The sequence below is a fragment of the Sinocyclocheilus grahami genome, unplaced genomic scaffold (genome assembly GCF_001515645.1).
Source record: "Sinocyclocheilus grahami isolate Dianchi unplaced genomic scaffold, SAMN03320097.WGS_v1.1 scaffold181.1, whole genome shotgun sequence".
Taxonomy (NCBI): domain Eukaryota; kingdom Metazoa; phylum Chordata; class Actinopteri; order Cypriniformes; family Cyprinidae; genus Sinocyclocheilus; species Sinocyclocheilus grahami.
Window position 1 is genome coordinate 1,516,733 of NW_015505360.1, and position 22,774 is coordinate 1,539,506.

At 37.2% G+C, this 22,774-nt stretch overlaps 1 protein-coding gene across 1 annotated transcript in view; it reads left to right on the top strand.

The window, feature by feature from the left end:
- Positions 1-22,774, top strand: part of usp34 (ubiquitin specific peptidase 34) — a 56,149-nt gene that overhangs the window by 22,915 nt on the left and 10,460 nt on the right. The window contains 38 exon segments of the mRNA XM_016284350.1: positions 376-535; positions 640-766; positions 858-1,005; positions 1,160-1,233; positions 2,125-2,247; positions 2,334-2,417; positions 2,629-2,715; positions 2,872-3,072; positions 3,148-3,230; positions 3,344-3,384; positions 4,271-4,395; positions 4,821-4,973; positions 5,498-5,658; positions 5,865-6,169; positions 10,013-10,176; positions 10,743-10,808; positions 10,879-11,025; positions 11,120-11,176; positions 11,295-11,372; positions 12,577-12,671; positions 12,761-12,933; positions 13,017-13,167; positions 13,275-13,353; positions 13,476-13,529; positions 14,209-14,297; positions 14,299-14,389; positions 14,495-14,638; positions 14,784-14,864; positions 15,065-15,150; positions 15,308-15,476; positions 19,302-19,376; positions 19,463-19,614; positions 19,813-19,966; positions 20,086-20,130; positions 20,212-20,316; positions 20,453-20,600; positions 21,489-21,793; positions 21,877-22,206. Of these exon segments, the coding sequence (XP_016139836.1) occupies positions 376-535; positions 640-766; positions 858-1,005; positions 1,160-1,233; positions 2,125-2,247; positions 2,334-2,417; positions 2,629-2,715; positions 2,872-3,072; positions 3,148-3,230; positions 3,344-3,384; positions 4,271-4,395; positions 4,821-4,973; positions 5,498-5,658; positions 5,865-6,169; positions 10,013-10,176; positions 10,743-10,808; positions 10,879-11,025; positions 11,120-11,176; positions 11,295-11,372; positions 12,577-12,671; positions 12,761-12,933; positions 13,017-13,167; positions 13,275-13,353; positions 13,476-13,529; positions 14,209-14,297; positions 14,299-14,389; positions 14,495-14,638; positions 14,784-14,864; positions 15,065-15,150; positions 15,308-15,476; positions 19,302-19,376; positions 19,463-19,614; positions 19,813-19,966; positions 20,086-20,130; positions 20,212-20,316; positions 20,453-20,600; positions 21,489-21,793; positions 21,877-22,206 (4,910 nt within the window).

The following is a 22,774-nucleotide window of genomic DNA, read 5'->3' on the forward strand; positions in this document are numbered from 1 at the left end:
AAAATTAATAAATACTATGATAGTATATAAATAATGCTGAAATAACTGGTAAGAAACTTAATGTCTCTTTTAGTTTAAACTACTAAGATAGATAGATAGATAGAACGATGGATAGAACAACGGATAGATGGATATATAGATAGATAGATAATGAAAGAGTGAATAAATAAACAAATAAATAAGTAAATGAGGGTTGAGTTTTGGTTTTGATGAACTGACAAATCCTTCAAATGGCAGGTGTTTTTACATCATTTGATTACACTGATTAAATCTGCAGTTTGTCCCATTGGAGTGTGATGGCTGTGTTTTTTGTTTTGTATTATGAATATAAGTAAGTGTGCAATGCGATGTATTTATTAGTCTGTGTGACCGCAGGTAAAACGGGTCTGGAGAAGGAGCAGGAGTTCATCAGTAAGTGTATGGAGAGCTTGATGATGGCGTCTGCTAACCTGGAGAAAGACGCCCACTCCAGCCTGACCATCATAGAGAGAGGACTGCTGCTGCTCAAAACACACCTGGAGGCCTTCAGACGCAGGTACACACAAAAACCATGTTTACACGAGAAGTGGCATTTCTCCTTTTTTTTTTTATATATATATTAGAATGTAAACGGATGCTGAATTGAATGTGTGTGTTCAGGTTTGCGTATCACCTGCGGCAGTGGCAGATTGAGGGCACGGGCATCAGCAGTCATCTGAAAGCTCTCAGTGATAAACAGTCTCTCCCGCTCAGGATCGTGTGTCAGCCAGCAGGACTGCCTGACAAGGTGCGCCTTCATCATCATCATCATCTTCCTCATCGCTAGTGTCTGCTCAGACATCACGCTGAGTTTAATAAAGCTTTCTGTGTCTGTGCAGATGACCATCGAGATGTACCCCAGCGATCAGGTGGCTGATCTGAGGGCAGAGGTCACGCACTGGTATGAGAATCTTCAGAAGGATCAGCTCAGCCAGCAGGCACAGCTGCAGGAGTTCGGTCAAACCAGCCGCCAGCAGGACTTCCCAGGTACATGCACAGAAAACAGACGACTGTGACTCTATCGCATCTGAACCACAAATAGAACATCCACAGACTCTGACTGTCTGATGTATATAGCACACACAAGCCCATAAGCAAAAAAACTGAAAGCTCTCAGTGATAAACAGTCTCTCCCGCTCAGGATCGTGTGTCAGCCAGCAGGACTGCCTGACAAGGTGCGCCTTCGTCATCATCATCATCTTCCTCATCGCTAGTGTCTGCTCAGACATCACTCTGAGTTTAATAAAGCTTTCTGTGTCTGTGCAGATGACCATCGAGATGTACCCCAGTATTTTTTTTTAATACTCAAAAGTCTTTCTATTTCAAAATTGCACATTTAATTATTATTATTTAAAATGTACCTTTGCTAGCTCAAAGTGAAAATTCTTTCTGCATATGTATCTGCATAAACAAATAGTTGTTCGTTTTTTGGGGGCAAAAAAACTGATACATATGTATATTAGGGAAGCACCGAAACGGAAAATTCTGGATGCACTTGGCTGAAACCGAAACCGAAACCGAAAATGCTTTGTAATAATTATTTATTATTTTATTAAATAATATAAAGTAATTTTCAAGACTTTAATTTTACTCCGTAAAACAAAAACTGAATAAAAAAAACACAAGCCAATAAAATAACTACACTTTTATTTAAAGTAACACAAAGTTGGACAGAACATATATTGGTATTAAAGGGATAGTTCACCCAAAAATGAAAATTAGCCCATGATTTATTCACCCTCAGGGTATCCTAGGCGTATTTTGACATTCCTCCTTCAGATGAACACAATCGCAGTTATATTTAAAAATGTCCTGGCTCTTCCAAGCTGTCAGTGAGTGGTGCCCCTGTTTTTGAATCCTAAAAAAGTGCATCCATCCATCATAAAACTACTAAAACGCACATTCATAGAGCAGAATATTGAGAGGAGCGTCACACTACACAGTGACGACGGCTAGAGGGAGAGAGAAACCTGTGTGCTGAACACTGCTGGACAACCGAAAACCAAAAATGCCATTTTCGGCTGCTGACATATCGGTGCTTCTCTAATATAAATATATATATATTTGCCATGCACTGCATGAAATTTGTGTTCATTGTGACTTTAGGGATCTGACGGTTTGTGCTGGAAGGATCTGTTGAGGATCAAGAGCCCTCATAAGCTGCTCTACGCTTTAGAAATCATAGAGGCCCTCGGCAAACCCAACCGCAGGATTCACCGCGAGTCTACGGTACACATCCAGAATCACACTCAGATCATCATCTTCACACGTGCAGATGTTCTTTCTCTTGAAACATGTGTGTATTTGTGTTTCAGGGCAGTTACAGTGATCTGTATCCAGACTCTGACGACTCCAGTGAGGAACAGATCGAGAACAGCAAGAACACTTGGAGCTGTAAGGTACAAACGCCTCCTCTCACGCTTCCATCTGTTGCTATTGTTCACTGACTTATGGACTAGGTAACTGCACTCATTGGAACACCTAATCTATGGGTTTTAGTAAAACTATTATGCGATTTGTAGTTGTTAACATGTATGTTCCAGTCCGTGTGCTCTGCGTAGTGTGTATTTGAACTGAATGACAGTCTGCACCTGTCTCTCTCTCCTGTAGTTTGTGTCGTCTGGAGGTCTTCAGCTTCTGCTGGACATTTTTAACTCTGCAATTTTAGAGCCGAAAGAGCAAGAATCCTGGACTGTGGTGAGTGTCAAGAACAAGCCGTGTCGTGTAACGTTTGCAAGTTTTTTTTTTTCGTTTTTTTTTTCCTTCTTCTTTTGACTTTGAAGTGAAATAAGTCCAGGGCTCTTTCTTTTCCGCGGCTGTGGATATCATGTGTCTTCTCTTCTCTCGCTCTAGTGGTTGTTGGACTGTCTCGCGTGTCTGCTGAAGCTCATTTGTCAGTTTGCGGTGGATCCGGCCGATCTGGACCTGGCCTATCATGACGTTTTTGCCTGGTCTGGTCTCACGGACACACAGAGGAAGAGGGCGTGGCCAGGGAAGTCCCGCAAAACTGCCGGGGATCATGGGAAGGGCCTGCATATACCTCGTCTCACAGAGGTGTGAAACTGCTTCTAAATTGATTTTTCTGTGTATGCGAGCTTTTTCTAATTTTGGCATTGTCTTCTCTGTCAGGTTTTTCTAAGTCTTGTTCAAGGCACCAACCTCATCCAGCGGCTCATCAACGTGGCCTACACATACGACAATCTGGCACACAGGTGAATAGCATGCGCATACACAAGATCCTCACCCGTGAGGACTCCTTTTCATTTCTTTTTTTATTTACTTACCGGTTTTGTTTTTTACCTTCTGTATTGTGATTATCCTGCAGGGTTTTAAAGGCTCAATCAGATCACAGATCCAGACACGAGGGTAAGCACATCATTGGTTATTTATATGTGACCCTGGACCACAAAACCAATCATAAGGGTCAATTTTTCGATTTATACAACTATTTGAAAATCTGGAATCTGAGGATGCAAAAAAATCTAAATATTGAGAAAATCGCCTTTAAAGTTGTCCAAATGAAGTTCTTAGCAATGCGTATTACTAATCAAAAATTAAATTTTGATATATTTACAGTAGGAAATTTACAAAATATCTTCATGGAACATGATCTTTACTAAATATCCTATAATTCCTATAATCCCTAAATCTATAATTTTGACCCACACAATGTATTTTGGGCTATTGCTACAAATATACCCCATCTTTTTTTATTTACTTACCGGTTTTGTTTTTTACCTTCTGTATTGTGATTATCCTGCAGGGTTTTAAAGGCTCAATCAGATCACAGATCCAGACACGAGGGTAAGCACATCATTGGTTATTTATATGTGACCCTGGACCACAAAACCAATCATAAGGGTCAATTTTTCGATTTATACAACTATTTGAAAATCTGGAATCTGAGGATGCAAAAAAATCTAAATATTGAGAAAATCGCCTTTAAAGTTGTCCAAATGAAGTTCTTAGCAATGCGTATTACTAATCAAAAATTAAATTTTGATATATTTACAGTAGGAAATTTACAAAATATCTTCATGGAACATGATCTTTACTAAATATCCTATAATTCCTATAATCCCTAAATCTATAATTTTGACCCACACAATGTATTTTGGGCTATTGCTACAAATATACCCCAGCGACTTAACACTGCTTTTGTGCTCCAGGGTCACATATATATGTGAGGGTTTTGACTTTTCTCTCATTACTGGTGACGTTTCATTAATATTTATTAATAATGTTTACGCAGTGACTCATTTCTCCATGTGGCTGCTGGTGAGCTGGGCTCACTGCTGTTCTCTGGTGAAATCCAGCCTGGCTGATAGTGAACATCTGCATGACTGGCTAAAGAAGCTCACGCTGCTCATACCTGAGGTAAACGAAAGAATGTCATGATTTTATCCATCTCTGAAATTAATTCTACTGATCAAATTGAGGTTACCTGAGCGGGGAACAATTATATCCCCCAATCAAACCATAGCTATTAAAACCAGTCAAAAAAAACAAGCTCTGAGCTACTTTGCACAAAATATTTATGTGATATATATTGAATATTCTAGGTTAAATGTTTTGTGAATGCCATTTATTTATTTTTTAAAAGTTACATTTATGCATTTGGCAGACAGTTTATCGAAAGTCACTTACATTGCATTCAGGGTATACATTTATCATGAGTTGTGTTCCCTGGGAATCAAACGCATGACCTTGACATTGCTGTCACCACGCTCTGCTGTTTGAGCTGCAGGAATGCCGTTTTGGGTTGTATTTTTATAGTTTGTATTGTCGTATTGTATCTGCAGACGGCGGTGCGTCAGGAGGCGTGCAGTGGTCTGTATAAGCTGTCTCTGTCCGGTCTGGAGGGAGGAGAATCCATCAATAGATCCTTCCTGCTGCTCGCCGCGTCCACACTGCTCAAGTTCCTGCCAGACGCACAAGCGCTTAAACCCCTGAGAGTAAGTACAAACACTGACAATGTCTATGTGCTCATGTTAGTTTAGTATTATTTATATACTATATAATTTGCTTTCATTTTAGTTTTTGATAATGTTATAATGTGCTTTTGTCATTTTATTTAATATTTCTAAATAGTAGATTTAAATTAGAATGAATTTTTTTTACTTCATTTATTTTATTTTAGTTTTAAAAATGGCTTCATGCATCCATTTCAGGTTTTAAATTATTTTTCATGTTTAGTTTTATTCATTTAGTACTTATAGTACACAAACCTTTTTAAGTTAGTTGCCAAGGCAACATTTTTGTTGCTAATATGTATATTTATCATTTAAATATAAATTACATTATATTTATAATTTATATTAATTAGTTATTTTCTATTTCCGCTTTATTTCAGTGAACCCAAAATGTTTTTAATAGATTTCGTTTTAGTTAACGTTAAAGTTTTAGTTTAGATAACAACTCTGACTCAGATGCACAATTCCTTTAAATGAATGTATGTGTGTGCGTTTTGCCGGTGCAGCTGGAGGATTTTGAGGAGGAGGCCTTGTTTCACACCGGCTGTAAGGAGTATTTCTGGCTGCTCTGTAAACTCATTGACAACATCCACGTGAAAGACGCCAGTCAGACCACCCTGCTGGACCTGGACGCTCTGGCGCGACACCTCGCCGACTGCATCCGCAGGTCAAACACGCTCCTTTTGCTTGGGTTACGGCATCAGTTTCCTTATGAACCCGTAACTTACCCCTTCAGAGTGCAACCACAAGCAAACAAACGTTTTTAGTTTTAATGGAAAATCACTGGTAACATTATGCTACTAAGAAAGTAACTGAGCAAAAATGCACGATTTATCTTTCTAAATACACATGCTGTTGTTTTTCCACTTGCAGTCGTGAGATTTTGGACCAGCAAGACGGGGCGATCGAGGATGACGGTCTGACAGGTCTCCTGCGTCTCGCCACCAGCGTCCTGAAGCACAAACCTCCCTTTAAGTTTTCTCGGGAGGGTCAGGAGTTCCTCAGGGACACGTATGACCTGCTGTTCCTGCTGCCCAGCCTGAAGGACCGGCAGCAGCCCAAATGCAAGAGTCCCGCGGCACGCGCCGCGGCCTACGACCTGCTGGTGGAGGTGGTCAAGGGTTCGGTGGAGAACTACAGACTGCTGCACAACTGGGTCATGTCGCAGCACATGCAGGGTGAGCGCTACAACCATGAGTGTGTTGCACCGTTCTTCTGTGGACATTTCCGATTTGTGTTGTCTTTAAATTAGGCTGATTAGATTTTTGGTAACACTTTACTATAAACTTTCTTAGTTAACCGTAGTTAGTTAACATGAACTAACAATGAAAAATTCTTTGTAATGTTAATATCATTACATGTACTGATCATAGACTGTATAAAAACATGGACGTAGTGTCTGTGACGTCACCTGTTTATTTCTGAGGAGCGTTTTTGAAGCCTAAAGTAGGCGGAGCCGGCCGTCGTCATCTTGGCAGCCCGTCACCGAGCGTCACTCCCGAATAATCGAAAATGGGCAAAGAGGCAGGAGCTGGTTGCTGAAGCCATGCCCACCTAGCTCGACGGTGGTGACAGCAGCGGCAATCCACCTGTCACTCAAGTGGCCACGCCCTTAATTATGCACAACTTTAAGGCTTAATATGATTTAAACAGATGAGTTATAAAAAAAATTCACCCCTCTCACAGTTGTTATGAAGGGCATTAAATTAGCTATATAGATCACGTTTTGTACCAGGCTGTAAATTTATTTATTTTTTGCTGTAAAGTTGGGCATTTTAACATGGGGAGCCCATCGACTGGCCGCTAGAGGCTGGCTCCAAAAGGGAGTTGTTTTAGTCACTTCCGTGTTGGTTTCACGAGAGAGAGCGGAAGGTTGCCGCTTGGTACTAATATTTTTTTTCAATCAGAACTTTCTGATGTAATATCTGTTAATATTGTTTAATTATATATATATATATATATATATATATATATAATTTGCTTTCATTTTAGTTTTTGATAATGTTATAATGTGCTTTTGTCATTTTATTTAATATTTCTAAATAGTAGATTTAAATTAGAATGAATTTTTTTTACTTCATTTATTTTATTTTAGTTTTAAAAATGGCTTCATGCATCCATTTCAGGTTTTAAATTATTTTTCATGTTTAGTTTTATTCATTTAGTACTTATAGTACACAAACCTTTTTAAGTTAGTTGCCAAGGCAACATTTTTGTTGCTAATATGTATATTTATCATTTAAATATAAATTACATTATATTTATAATTTATATTAATTAGTTATTTTCTATTTCCGCTTTATTTCAGTGAACCCAAAATGTTTTTAATAGATTTCGTTTTAGTTAACGTTAAAGTTTTAGTTTAGATAACAACTCTGACTCAGATGCACAATTCCTTTAAATGAATGTATGTGTGTGCGTTTTGCCGGTGCAGCTGGAGGATTTTGAGGAGGAGGCCTTGTTTCACACCGGCTGTAAGGAGTATTTCTGGCTGCTCTGTAAACTCATTGACAACATCCACGTGAAAGACGCCAGTCAGACCACCCTGCTGGACCTGGACGCTCTGGCGCGACACCTCGCCGACTGCATCCGCAGGTCAAACACGCTCCTTTTGCTTGGGTTACGGCATCAGTTTCCTTATGAACCCGTAACTTACCCCTTCAGAGTGCAACCACAAGCAAACAAACGTTTTTAGTTTTAATGGAAAATCACTGGTAACATTATGCTACTAAGAAAGTAACTGAGCAAAAATGCACGATTTATCTTTCTAAATACACATGCTGTTGTTTTTCCACTTGCAGTCGTGAGATTTTGGACCAGCAAGACGGGGCGATCGAGGATGACGGTCTGACAGGTCTCCTGCGTCTCGCCACCAGCGTCCTGAAGCACAAACCTCCCTTTAAGTTTTCTCGGGAGGGTCAGGAGTTCCTCAGGGACACGTATGACCTGCTGTTCCTGCTGCCCAGCCTGAAGGACCGGCAGCAGCCCAAATGCAAGAGTCCCGCGGCACGCGCCGCGGCCTACGACCTGCTGGTGGAGGTGGTCAAGGGTTCGGTGGAGAACTACAGACTGCTGCACAACTGGGTCATGTCACAGCACATGCAGGGTGAGCGCTACAACCATGAGTGTGTTGCACCGTTCTTCTGTGGACATTTCCGATTTGTGTTGTCTTTAAATTAGGCTGATTAGATTTTTGGTAACACTTTACTATAAACTTTCTTAGTTAACCGTAGTTAGTTAACATGAACTAACAATGAAAAATTCTTTGTAATGTTAATATCATTACATGTACTGATCATAGACTGTATAAAAACATGGACGTAGTGTCTGTGACGTCACCTGTTTATTTCTGAGGAGCGTTTTTGAAGCCTAAAGTAGGCGGAGCCGGCCGTCGTCATCTTGGCAGCCCGTCACCGAGCGTCACTCCCGAATAATCGAAAATGGGCAAAGAGGCAGGAGCTGGTTGCTGAAGCCATGCCCACCTAGCTCGACGGTGGTGACAGCAGCGGCAATCCACCTGTCACTCAAGTGGCCACACCCTTAATTATGCACAACTTTAAGGCTTAATATGATTTAAACGGATGAGTTATAAAAAAAATTCACCCCTCTCACAGTTGTTATGAAGGGCATTAAATTAGCTATATAGATCACGTTTTGTACCAGGCTGTAAATTTATTTATTTTTTGCTGTAAAGTTGGGCATTTTAACATGGGGAGCCCATCGACTGGCCGCTAGAGGCTGGCTCCAAAAGGGAGTTGTTTTAGTCACTTCCGTGTTGGTTTCACGAGAGAGAGCGGAAGGTTGCCGCTTGGTACTAATATTTTTTTTCAATCAGAACTTTCTGATGTAATATCTGTTAATATTGTTTAATAAACCTGATCTAACATGAACTAACAAGGAACAGGTGTATTTTATTAACTAACATTAACAAAGATTTATAAATTCTGTAACAAATGTATTGCTCATGGTTAGTTAATGCATTAACTAAAGATGGTTATTGTAAAGTGTTACTGATTGATTTTTTAAAATCCAAACCCTTATTTAGATAAAGAATTATTTTTTATCAAGGTTGTCCTCATAAATTGATTTTAGGAGGTTTCACTATGCTTTTTAGAGCTCACAAGTATTAAAAAACATACACAAAATTTACATTATATTTTTATTAGTTTTTTTGTTTTTAAATTTAAATAAATTTTTTGCTTTCTTTTTTTCCATTTTTATTTTTAGTAATTTTAGTATTTCAATTTAAGTGAGTGAGTGAAGTAAACTAGAGCTGCAAGATTAATCGAAATTAAATCACGATCGCAATTAGGCAGAAGCTGCAATTGTCATGTGTATCTTTCAGTGAAGCACGGTTCTGTGATCAGCAGTAAATCTCCATCCGAAAGCCAGAGGGCGCTCTCGCGCTGAAACATAGCCTTTATCACTGCTTAGAATACAATGAATACATGTTGCGTGCCTTATTCTGTGTAAGAAGCCACATCATCTCACAGAAGGATTTATTTCAAACACTCGACTGACGTTATGATTTGAGTTTGGAGTAAAAACATGTTATTAAATGTGGTATTTTCACGTGCTCTCAGATGGAGCAGCATTTACTTCACAAAGCCGTAGTTCACTGAGAAGATACGCAAACAGCTTTCATAATTGCAGAACGATTTCATAATCGCACGATTAAATCGGTCTGCGATTAGGAACTCGATTTTGCGTAGCTTGTCAGTGAACAACGGCTCTGTGTATTAAATGCTGCTCCATCTGAAAGCACGTGCTGGAGGTTTACTACTAATCACAGAACTGGCGATGCGCATGACAATCGCATTCGATTAATCGTGCAGCTCTAATTTAAATTTTTTTTTTTTTTAAGTATTTTATATTATTGTATTTTCACAGCTTAATTTCAATTAACGAAAACAATTTTAATAGTTTTTGTTAATATCAACACTGATAAATGCATACTTGCGTATATGTAAACATACGCGCTTTGGTTTGATCTTTGGTGTTTGTTTGTTTGCTTTTTTTAGCATCGCATGCTCCGTATAAATGGGATTACTGGCCTCATGATGATGTCAGAGCAGAGTGCCGTTTTGTGGGATTGACTAACCTTGGCGCCACGTGTTACCTGGCCTCCACCATTCAACAGCTCTACATGATCCCGGAGGCCAGACAGGCCGTCTTTACTGCTAAAGTGAGTTCATAAAACAAGTCTGATCTGATCAGCTGTTTTCTATTTGTTATATATTATAAAATGTAGTTTATTCCTGTGATCAAAGCTGAATTTTCAGCATCATTACTCCAGTGTCACATGATTCTTCAGAAATCATTCTGATATGCTGATTTGCTGCTCAAGAAACATTTCTGATTATTATCAATGTTGAAATAATGAAACTTAATATTTTGCGTAAAACTATGATACGTTTTGTTTCAGGATTTTGTGATGAATAGAAAGTTCAAAACAACAGCATTTATTTGAAATAGAAATCTTTTGCAACATTATAGATGCTTTTACTTTTACTCTTGATCAATTGAATATGTCCTTGCTGAATAGAAGCATCTAAGCTGTCGTGACATAAATGTGATAATTCATGACAGGCCATGCATTACCATCATTTTACAACAGTTTAAAATAGTTGAAATGTACATTCCTGCGTGGCTTTTTGTTTAGTAACACACAGACGCCATTGTTTGGTTTAAAATGGTTTGTTGGATTTGTGCTTTATAGTAATATCTGTGTTTGTCTGTGTTGATATACAGTATTCAGAGGACATCAAGCATAAGACCACATTGCTGGAGCTGCAGAAGATGTTCACTTATCTAATGGTATGTGACTTTATCACATGATGTAATCTCATGACTGCAGATGTGATTTGAATGTTTCTCCGATGTGCAGGAGAGTGAGAGGAAGGCGTATAACCCTCGTCCCTTCTGTAAGACCTACACGATGGACAAACAGCCTCTGAACACAGGAGAGCAGAAAGACATGACCGAGTTCTTCACAGACCTCATCACCAAGATAGAGGAGATGTCTCAGGACCTGGTACGACATCCGTCTCTGTGTGTTTAAAAACCGCTTCGAGTGAGTTTAGTGAAACAGGCACACACTTGTAATGCTCGTGTGCTTGTTGTTTCAGAAAAACACAGTCAAAACGCTGTTTGGAGGCATCATCACCAACAATGTGGTTTCACTGGTAAGACTTGAGCTGTTTGAACCTGCAGCTCTTGTGTGTGGATGTGTCTTTTCTGAAAGAGACCGGTCGTGGATGAGCGTTTAATTGGATATCTGTGTGTGTGTGTGTGTGTGTGTAGGACTGTGATCACGTGAGTCAGACGGCTGAGGAGTTTTACACAGTCAGATGTCAGGTGGCCGATATGAAGAACATCTATGTGAGTGTTTCTCATTTTCACACACATAAACACACTCATCTGAAGGAAACTCCATGCTCTTTGTGTACAGGTCATTAGCAGGAACAGGATTTAGAGGTTTTACTACTAAATATGGGTTTTTCAGTGGATGTTGTTTTTTTTTAAATGTCATGTGATGGTAGCTTTGCATAGTACCGATAGCTATTTGTAGTTACTAATGCTAAAGCACTATATCATTTCAAGCCTGCAACAGTACGTTTGGTATTGATGCACTTAATATTTGAATTGTTTACTGAGTAAACATTGCTCTATTTTTATGTCACACATTGTAATCGGAAAAAATATATATTAGTAATCCATAATAGATAAACACTATTACAATCGACATGTTTTGGGTGGGTCAGTGGAAGAATGGCTAATAATAGCCTTGTCTGTAAATAACACCACATTATTTTCAGTCAGTTTTTTTTTGTACTTCGTGCAAGAGAAATACTTTGTCTGCCAAAAAAAAATAAAAAATGATCGGTGTCGTTTTTTCTCATTACAGAGCTTGATGAGGCCAAAATAAGTATAAAACATAATGAAATACTACTTAAGACTGCTTTATTGTTTTTTACATATTGCTCTCATAATGTAATGTGAGATTACATTACAGAGTTTGAATGAGATCAAACTGTTATATCAGAAAATGCCTTAATCATAAAACAACAATATAATTTTTTTTTTATATATATAAACCAAATACTGTTTAAAAGTTTTTTTTGAGAGAGAGAGAGAGAGAGAGAAGTCTCTTATGTTCACCAAAGCTACATTGATCAAAAATACAGTAAAAAAATAACTGTTTTCTATTTGAATACATTTTTTTTTTTTTAAATCAAAAATACAGTAAAAAAATAACTGTTTTCTATTTGAATACATTGTAAAATGAAATTTGTTGCTGAGATCAAAGCTGAATGTTCAGCATCATTACTCCAGTCTTCAGTGTCACATGATCCTTCAGAAATCATTCTGATATGCAGATGAAGAAACATATTATAAAAAAGTAATGTGACAGGGTTGTCCTGTTGGTTAAGAATAAGTCAACGAGATAACCAGAGCACACAAATGAAGCATTTCAAGTCCTTTTATTCCCCCGATTGAGTGTTACTGAAACCACCAGTCAAACAGAATCCAGCCCTAAAATGAATATAAATGCATCATCCGTGTCTCCGTCTCTGTGCTTCAGGAGTCTCTGGACGAGGTGACCATTAAGGACACTCTGGAGGGTGATAACATGTACACCTGCTCTCAGTGTGGGAAGAAAGTCCGCGCTGAAAAACGGTAAAGTTTGCTTTTTTTCTTCCTCTGAGAGCTGAAATCTTTCTGTCAAGGCACCTGAATATTTTCTGACAGCTCTTTCTGTCTCTCAGGGCTTGTTTTAAGAAGCTCCCGCGGATCTTGAGCTTTAACACCATGCGCTATACATTCAACATGGTGACCATGATGAAGGAAAAAGTAAACACGCACTTTTCTTTCCCGCTGCGGCTCGACATGACGCCGTACACCGAGGACTTCCTCATGGCCAAGGGAGACAGGAAGGAAGGTAAAGCGATTGTTCTGCCGAAACACAGCCTATTTAAATTGTGTTGGTCTTCTCCAGTCGGCTAATCATGATGTCATTCGCAGGTTTCCGTGACGACAGTGATGCCAAAGTGGTGGAGAGTTACGAGTATGACCTCATCGGTGTGACGGTGCACACGGGCACGGCAGACGGCGGCCATTATTACAGCTTCGTCAGGGACATCATCAACCCGCACGCTTACCGCAATAACAAGTGGTGATTATTCACACTGCATTTACAGCTGCTGAAGCATTTCAACCCAAAGTCTGTTATTGAGAACTGACCAACATGTGCGTTTGTGATGATGCCGTTTCCTGTTGCAGGTACCTGTTTAACGACGCTGAGGTGAAGTCGTTTGATTCGGCTCAGCTGGCCTCAGAATGTTTTGGTGGAGAGATGACGGTATGTTTTTTGATATTTTTCCCATCAGATCAAGTCATCCTATATACTTTTGGGATAAACTAATATAAATAACAGTCTAGTTAATGTTGTTTTAATTCAGAAATGCTCATATCTCATTTCAGACAAAAACATATGACTCTGTCACAGACAAGTTCATGGATTTCTCCTTTGAGAAGGTTGGTTTTGCGATAATAACAACAACAACAGTAATAATAATTATAAAAGAACAGAATAATGATAAATATGATTTGATAAATTAATGAATATTATGATTTCGTTTTATTTTGCATATTAATTGTAATTATTATAGTAATAGTAATACATAATTTTGTACAATATTATTTTATATATTAATATATATTTTATATTAATTGTATTATAGTAAAAAATTGTATTATAATCTAGTATTATAATTATTAAAGTAATAATAAATTATGATTTCATTTTATTTTACATACTATTATTATAATACATATAATTAATATCACATTTTTATATATACATAATTTAATTAATTATAATTATTATAGTAATAAATTATAGGTTGTGTTGCTGTTGTTATTATTTCATTTTATTTTATATATTAATTATAAGAATTGTATTAATTGTAATACTTTTTAATATATTATTATTATTATTATTTTATATATTCATTTTACATTATTTTTATATTGATTATAATTATTATAGTAATAATTAATAATAGATTGTTATTACTATTATTTATATATTATTTTTTATATTCATTATAATTGTAAAAATTCTTATTCTTATTTAAATAGGTCTCGCTCAAGATTGTAAACTGCCCATAAATGCTCTGTAAACAAAGTAACGTGTGATGTGTCTGTCTTTCAGACCCACAGTGCCTACATGCTGTTCTATAAGAGAGTGGAGGAGGAGAATGAGAAGGACTTGAACTTTGACATTTCTCCTGACCTTCTGGAGGTACAGACAGAGATTATCTTACTATAGGGAGGATAAGAGGGTCTGTATTACTTGCTATTGGAGAAAGCGTAACGGCTAACTTTGGTCACGTGTCCCTTAACAACCAATCACATTACAGCCTTGACGTCATTGAATTTCATTGAAGTTGTGCAACACTCAATCACCGTTTACGGATCCCATAGGAATGAATGGGAAGTGCCGTAAGCTGAATCACACCTGTCGCAAAAAGTCAGCGACTTCTCTTATAAAAAAGCATTTATTCGTGGTAAACGCTCCCACAATGCTGCAGTGGATCGAACTCTTGACCAAACAATTTAACAATAGCCAAGCTGCCTGTGAGGTAACACACACACACACACACACACACACACACACACACACTTTATATCTAGCTTATTTTTTCATAGCATCTTCTGCTCTGGAAAATCACTTGTGAGAAAAATGAATGGAGTGAGTTGATGAGATCTGTGTCTTTGTGTGCGCAGTGGTTTTTGGATCAGATGGCAGATGATAACTGGTGGCCAATGCAGATTCTCATCAAGTGTCCCAATCAGATTGTACGTCAGGTGAGTGTTACATAAACAACTTTACTTAAATGTAATTTTAAATAAATATAATTATAATAATAATTCTTATTTTTATCATAATTATTAACAGACAAACCCACACCCTTCCCCTTAAAGAAAACATTGTTAAAAAAAAAAAAAAAAGTTTTTCAGAAAATTTGATTAAATTAACATATAATACTCATAATGTGATGTTTCAGATGTTTCAGAGGTTGTGTATTCACGTGATCCAGCGCCTCAGACCGGTCCACGCTCACCTGTACCTGCAGCCGGGCATGGAGGACGGGTGTGTGATGCATCCCTTTTTGTCTTCCTCTGGAGCCAAATAACATCCTTTCCTCATGTCTTCAAAGCCATGTGCTGTTATACTGTCAGGAAAGTAGAGACTTGTTCTATAAACCTTCTCATTTCTGCTGGCTGTTGTTGTTCTGCTCTGTCTGCAGCTCTGATGATATGGATGGGCCGGTGGAGGACATCGGCAGCCGCTCATGTGTGACGCGGTTCGTCAAAACGCTGCTGTCAATCATGGAGCACGGAGTGAAGCCGCACAGCAAACATCTGACTGAATACTTTGCCTTCCTCTATGAGTTTGCCAAAATGGGAGAAGAGGAGGTAACATATACTTACTCAATCGCCTACTTTTATTTTATTTTATTTTTGTATTTTTTTAATTGTTCTTCAAACATACACCTTTGTTTACTTCTGTGCTGCTCTGCAACCACTTTGTTGGAACCACAACTGTTTCTGAGGAACTACATTGTTTGGTGGAAGAATACTGTTTTTATTAATATCATTACACTTTATTTGCTCCGTTTTATTTTGTGAAACCTTACTACGTATATGGAATAACCGTTTTATCAAAGCAATAAGCCCTGTGAAGCCGTGGTTTACAGTGAATTTATAACAGCTAAGGGGGTTTTACTCCGCTTCGCATCGTGTCTAACAACGCCCCTTAGCTGTTATAAATTCACTGTAAACCACGGCTTCATGGGGCTTATTGCTTTAATTTATTTATTTTTACCTACTTGTTTATTTACTTTTTTTACTTTATGTATTTATTTATCTATTTAATTTCTGTATTTATTTACTTATTTGTTTTACTTTATTTACCTATTTATTTATATTTATCTATTTATTTTATGTATTTACTTATTTAATTTGTTTAATTTTTTTATTTTACTCATGTATTTACTTTATTTACCTACTTATTTTATTTTATTATTTATGTATCTACTTTAGTTATTTTACTTATTTAATGTATTTATTTACTTAATTTTTTTTACTTATTTATTTATTTACATACCTACTTATATTACTTGCTTCATTTTAGGCATTTATTTATTATTTACTAAAATTTGAACATTTTTAAAGTATATTCTTTATTTTCTTGCTTTAATTTATTTTTACCTACTACCTGTAACAGCATGTCTCCAGGCTCAATCCTGCCGTCAGCCGCCACCGCGCCACCTTTCATAATGGAGCCAATATAGATGCCTCCATCTCCTCTGTCATTACTCTGACCCACTATACTGATGCCCAGGAAGTTGTACTTCTCTGTGAGAAAAAGAGATCAGGCTGTTTCCAAATGACGTGTTCATCTATATTTAGAGCACACTGTGCACACTAGACCTTGAAAAACAGGAGGTTCAGTTTAATAAGCAGGTGGAGTGGACAGATAAGAGAAAAGGGAGAAGGCACAGGGATGGATGATGGGGGAAAAGAAGGGAATGAACTAGTGAATAAGTTCTTACCCATATTGAGAGTGACAGTGATAATGTTGAGACTCATTGTGGAGTCTGTAATACTACTGAAGGATGAGGACTGTCAAAAATACATACAAAAGATTAGTACAGATCAAACACTAATATGTAGAGATGTGTACTTTTTCCTCAATGTTTCTCACCCTGTCCATTTTGGTGACTTTCTGCCTCCGTCGTCGGCGTTTGTGTCTACGCATGAGGTGTGATGAAGAGCTCTGCTCGGTTGAACTGCTAAGTCTGTGGCTTCAGACAAAATGAGAGGTCACAGCAGATGTCAACGCTACACTAATGAAGCAGCATGTTTTTATGAAACTCTAAGTGCACTATTTTGGTGGCCAAACATGATCTCCAATATGAGTTCAGTTTTGAGGCCAATTCTCCATTAGGTTCTCAATTAAAACTACTGCCACATAATTTATTTTGACATTATAACGGTTTAATTCTGACTAGCACTGAGGCATTCACATATTTAAAAAAAAAAAAAAAAAAGTTTTTCAGAAAATTTGATTAAATTAACATATAATACTCATAATGTGATGTTTCAGATGTTTCAGAGGTTGTGTATTCACGTGATCCAGCGCCTCAGACCGGTCCACGCTCACCTGTACCTGCAGCCGGGCATGGAGGACGGGTGTGTGATGCATCCCTTTTTGTCTTCCTCTGGAGCCAAATAACATCCTTTCCTCATGTCTTCAAAGCCATGTGCTGTTATACTGTCAGGAAAGTAGAGACTTGTTCTATAAACCTTCTCATTTCTGCTGGCTGTTGTTGTTCTGCTCTGTCTGCAGCTCTGATGATATGGATGGGCCGGTGGAGGACATCGGCAGCCGCTCATGTGTGACGCGGTTCGTCAAAACGCTGCTGTCAATCATGGAGCACGGAGTGAAGCCGCACAGCAAACATCTGACTGAATACTTTGCCTTCCTCTATGAGTTTGCCAAAATGGGAGAAGAGGAGGTAACATATACTTACCTACTTTTCTACTTTTATTTTATTTTATTTTTGTATTTTTTTAATTGTTCTTCAAACATACACCTTTGTTTACTTCTGTGCAACCACTCAACCACTTTGTTGGAACCACAACTGTTTCTGAGGAACTACATTGTTTGGTGGAAGAATACTGTTTTTATTAATATCATTACACTTTATTTGCTCCGTTTTATTTTGTGAAACCTTACTACGTATATGGAATAACCGTTTTATCAAAGCAATAAGCCCTGTGAAGCCGTGGTTTACAGTGAATTTATAACAGCTAAGGGGGTTTTACTCCGCTTCGCATCGTGTCTAACAACGCCCCTTAGCTGTTATAAATTCACTGTAAACCACGGCTTCACGGGGCTTATTGCTTTAATTTATTTATTTTTACCTACTTGTTTATTTACTTTAAGTTTATGTATTTATTTATCTATTTAATTTCTGTATTTATTTACTTATTTGTTTTACTTTATTTACCTATTTATTTATATTTATCTATTTATTTTATGTATTTATTTAATTTGTTTAATTCACTGTAAACCACGGCTTCACGGGGCTTATTGCTTTAATTTATTTATTTTTACCTACTTGTTTATTTACTTTAAGTTTATGTATTTATTTATCTATTTAATTTCTGTATTTATTTACTTATTTGTTTTACTTTATTTACCTATTTATTTATATTTATCTATTTATTTTATGTATTTACTTATTTAATTTGTTTAATTTTTTTATTTTACTCATGTATTTACTTTATTTACCTACTTATTTTATTTTATTATTTATGTATCTACTTTAGTTATTTTACTTATTTAATGTATTTATTTACTTAATTTTTTTTACTTATTTATTTATTTACATACCTACTTATATTACTTGCTTCATTTTAGGCATTTATTTATTATTTACTAAAATTTGAACATTTTTAAAGTATATTCTTTATTTTCTTGCTTTAATTTATTTTTACCTACTTGTTTATTTACTTTTTTTACTTTATGTATTTATTTAGCTATTTAATTTCTGTATTTATTTACTTATTTGTTTTACTTTATTTACCTACTTATTTATTTTACTTATTTACTTTTATTTGCTTATTTGACCTGTTTCATTTTATTTATGTATCTACTTTAGTTGTTTTACTTATTTATTTACGTACCTACTTATTTATTTTACTTGCTTCATTTTAGGTATTTATTTATTATTTGCTCAAATTGGACAATTTTTAAAGTATGTTCTTTATTTATTTTTTCTTTTAATCTTTATTTTTTTCTTCTTTAGGCATTTATTTATTATTTACTAAAATTTGAACATTTTTAAAGTATATTCTTTATTTTCTTGCTTTAATTTATTTTTACCTACTTGTTTATTTACTTTTTTTACTTTATGTATTTATTTAGCTATTTAATTTCTGTATTTATTTACTTATTTGTTTTACTTTATTTACCTACTTATTTATTTTACTTATTTACTTTTATTTGCTTATTTGACCTGTTTCATTTTATTTATGTATCTACTTTAGTTGTTTTACTTATTTATTTACTTAATTTTTTTTACTTATTTATTTACGTACCTACTTATTTATTTTACTTGCTTCATTTTAGGTATTTATTTATTATTTGCTAAAATTGGACAATTTTTAAAGTATGTTCTTTATTTATTTTTTCTTTTAATCTTTATTTTTTTCTTCTTTTTGTCTTCACAGAGTCAGTTCCTCTTGTCTTTGCAAGCCATTTCTATAATGGTGCATTTCTACATAGGCACTAAAGGACCTGAAAATGTGAGTGGCATCTCATCAGGCTTGATCTTCTCTGATTCAGGGTTTCCCTGATCTCAGATCATCACGTCCATCTCTCTGTCTCTCAGCCTCAGGTGGAGGTGTTATCTGAGGAGGAGGAGGGTGAGGAGGATGAAGAGGAGGACATCCTCTCACTGGCGGAGGAGAAGTACAGGCCAGCCGCTCTGGAGAAGATGATCGCGCTCATAGCTCTGCTGGTGGAGCAGTCCAGATCCGAGAGGTACACACTGAAGAATTGGGTTTTAATCTCACAAAACATACCATATTTCACCCCAAAATTCCTTTAAAGAAAATGAAACCTGTGTTAGGGCTGTTGAAAGTAGTTTCTGTAGTGTTGTTGGCATCAGTCATTTGTACTTTTTTCTTTTTAACCGAGGCTTTGTTTTAGTAATGTCTGATTGTCTCCGTCTATCTGCAGACACTTGACTCTGTCTCAGAGTGACATGGCCGCACTGACCGGAGGAAAAGGTTTCCCCTTCCTGTTCCAGCACATCAGAGACAGCATCAACATCCGACAGACTTGCAACCTCATATTCAGCCTCTGCAGATACAACAACCGCCTGGCTGAACATGTAAGACGCACGCTAGCTACGCACGTAGTGTATCTCAGTGTCCTTCAAGTATTTCTAAGCATGCAAACAATTATATCAAGCTATAACATAACATGGTTTGTGTTCTTCTGTTGGTATAGATCGTGTCAATGCTGTTCACCTCTATCGCTAAACTGACTCCAGAGGTAAGAACAACTCTACTACTATTATTGATTTATTATTTGATTGTTCCACACACTAACTAACATTTTGTGCATGTCTATCAGGCGGCAAATCCGTTCTTCAAGCTGCTGACGATGCTGATGGAGTTTGCTGCAGGTCCTCCGGGAATGCCCTCGTTTGCGTCCTACATCCTGCAGAGGATCTGGGAGGTAAATCGGCCCACAGACAGCCCCATCGCTCTTACACTTTCTCACTTCTTCACTGAAATGTTGCTTCACATCTGAGTTTTGTGTCAGTGATGTTTGGAGAGCTTCATACGCTGATGTTCTGATCTCTGTCTGTCAGGTGATCGAGTATAACCCGTCTCAGTGTTTGGACTGGTTGGCCGTTCAGACTCCGCGTAATAAGCTGGCTCACAGCTGGGTTCTGCAGAACATGGAGAACTGGGTGGAGAGGTTTCTGCTGGCGCACAACTACCCACGAGTCCGAACATGTAAGAACACACAAAATCTACACACACACATGCATTAAATTGACCAAAAATATTAACTGTTTTCAACACGTATAATAATAATAAATGGTTCTTGAGCGGCAAATCAGCATTTTAGAATGATTTCTGAAGGATCATGTGACACTGATGATGCTGAAAATTCAGCTTTGATCACAGGAATAGATTACATTTTAAAATTCTGTATATTTACATAGAAAACAGCTATTTTAAATTGTAATAAGATTTCACAATATTACTGTATTTTTGATCAAATAAATGCAGCCTTGGTGAGCAGAAGAGACTTCTTTCAAAAACATAAAAAATCTTACTGACCTCAAACCAGTGTTATTTTAGAATTATTGATATTATATTATATTTTTTGTTAATATTTTAAGTTAGATTTGTAAAAATATTTTCTTTTTTAATTTTAGTTTTAAACATTTTATTGTGTACTGATATTTGTATTCGTTTTTTTTCTTTCTTTTAAATGTCAGTTTAGTTTTTAAGTTTAATTTATTAGTTTTACTTAATTTAGTATTTTAACTAAAACTAAATGAAAATGAGTACTGTTGCTTTGGCAACAAGCTGAAATAAGTCATTTAAGTTTTTTTGTGTTTTATTTTATCTTTATTTAACTAAAATGTTTTATTTTTTATTGTTTTACTTTATGATAATAACACTGGCCCAAACTTTTGAACTGTAGTGTATATATGAATACACATGATAATAGCATCAAGAACTACACACATGCTTAAAAATATCTGAATGGATAACATTTAGGTGTCCAAACAAACATCTACAACATGAATAGCTAATCTTATTTTTATTTTGCCTGGTAAACTGTCAGATTGTACATTATTTTGTGACATATATAATAAATCTCTCTCTCAGCTGCGGCGTATCTGCTGGTATCTCTCATCCCGAGCAACTCCTTCCGTCAGATGTTCCGCTCCACACGTTCTCTTCACATCCCCACGCGGGACCTCCCGCTGAGTCCCGACACCACCGTGGTTCTGCACCAGGTCTACAACCTGCTGCTGGGCCTGCTGGGCCGGGCCAAGCTCTACGTGGACGTGCCGGTGCATGGGACCACCAAACTGGTGCAGTACTTCAGCTTCATGACCTACTGCCTCATCTCCAAAACCGAGAAGCTCATGTTCTCCAGCTACTTCATGGACCTCTGGAACCTCTTCCAGGTACTTCACGTGCAGACGAAAGCATGTCTAGGTGCTCATATGATGCATATTTGAGCTCTCATGTGTCTCTCTCGATCTCACAGCCTAAGTTATCAGAGCCAGCCATCGCCACGAATCACAACAAGCAAGCGCTTCTGTCCTTCTGGTATAACGTCTGCATGGACTGCAGCGAGAATGTGCGTCTCATCGTCCAAAACCCAGTCGTCACAAAAAACATTGCCTTCAACTACATCCTGGCCGATCACGACGATCAGGAGGTGGTGCTGTTCAACCGCGGGATGCTGCCGGCGTATTACGCCATCCTGCGCATGTGCTGCGAGCAGTCGCCCACCTTCACCCGCCAGCTGGCCTCACACCAGAACATACAGTGGGCCTTCAAAAACCTCACGCCCCACGCCAGCCAGTACCCAGGGGTGAGCACAACATCCTCTGTCCTTCACTTCAGCAGTTTCTGAACCAGTTACCAAAGTTATTACAAGAAATATGACCAAACACATATTTGTCTTTCATTTACAGTGGTGTGAAAAAGTGTTGGCCCCCTTCCTGATTTCTTATTTTTTGCCTGTTTGTCACACTTTAAGGTTTCATATCATCAAACAAATTTAAATATTAGTCAAAGATAACACAAGTAAACACAACATGCAGTTTTTAAATGAAGGTTTTTATTATTAAGGGAAAACAAAATCCGAAACTACATGGCCCTGTGTGAAGAAGTGTTTGTCTCCCTGTTAAGTTCAATTTCTCTAGCCACACCCAGGCCTGATTACTTCCACACCTGTTCGCAATCAAGAAATCTCTTAAATAGGGCCTGCCTGACAAAGTGAAGTAGACCAAAAGATCCTCAAAAGCTAGACATCATGCCGAGATCCAAAGAAATTCAGAAACAAATGAGAAAAAGAGATCTATCGGTCTGGAAAAAGGTTATAAAGCCATTTCTAAAGCTTTGGGACTCCAGCAAACCACAGTGAGAGCCATTATTCA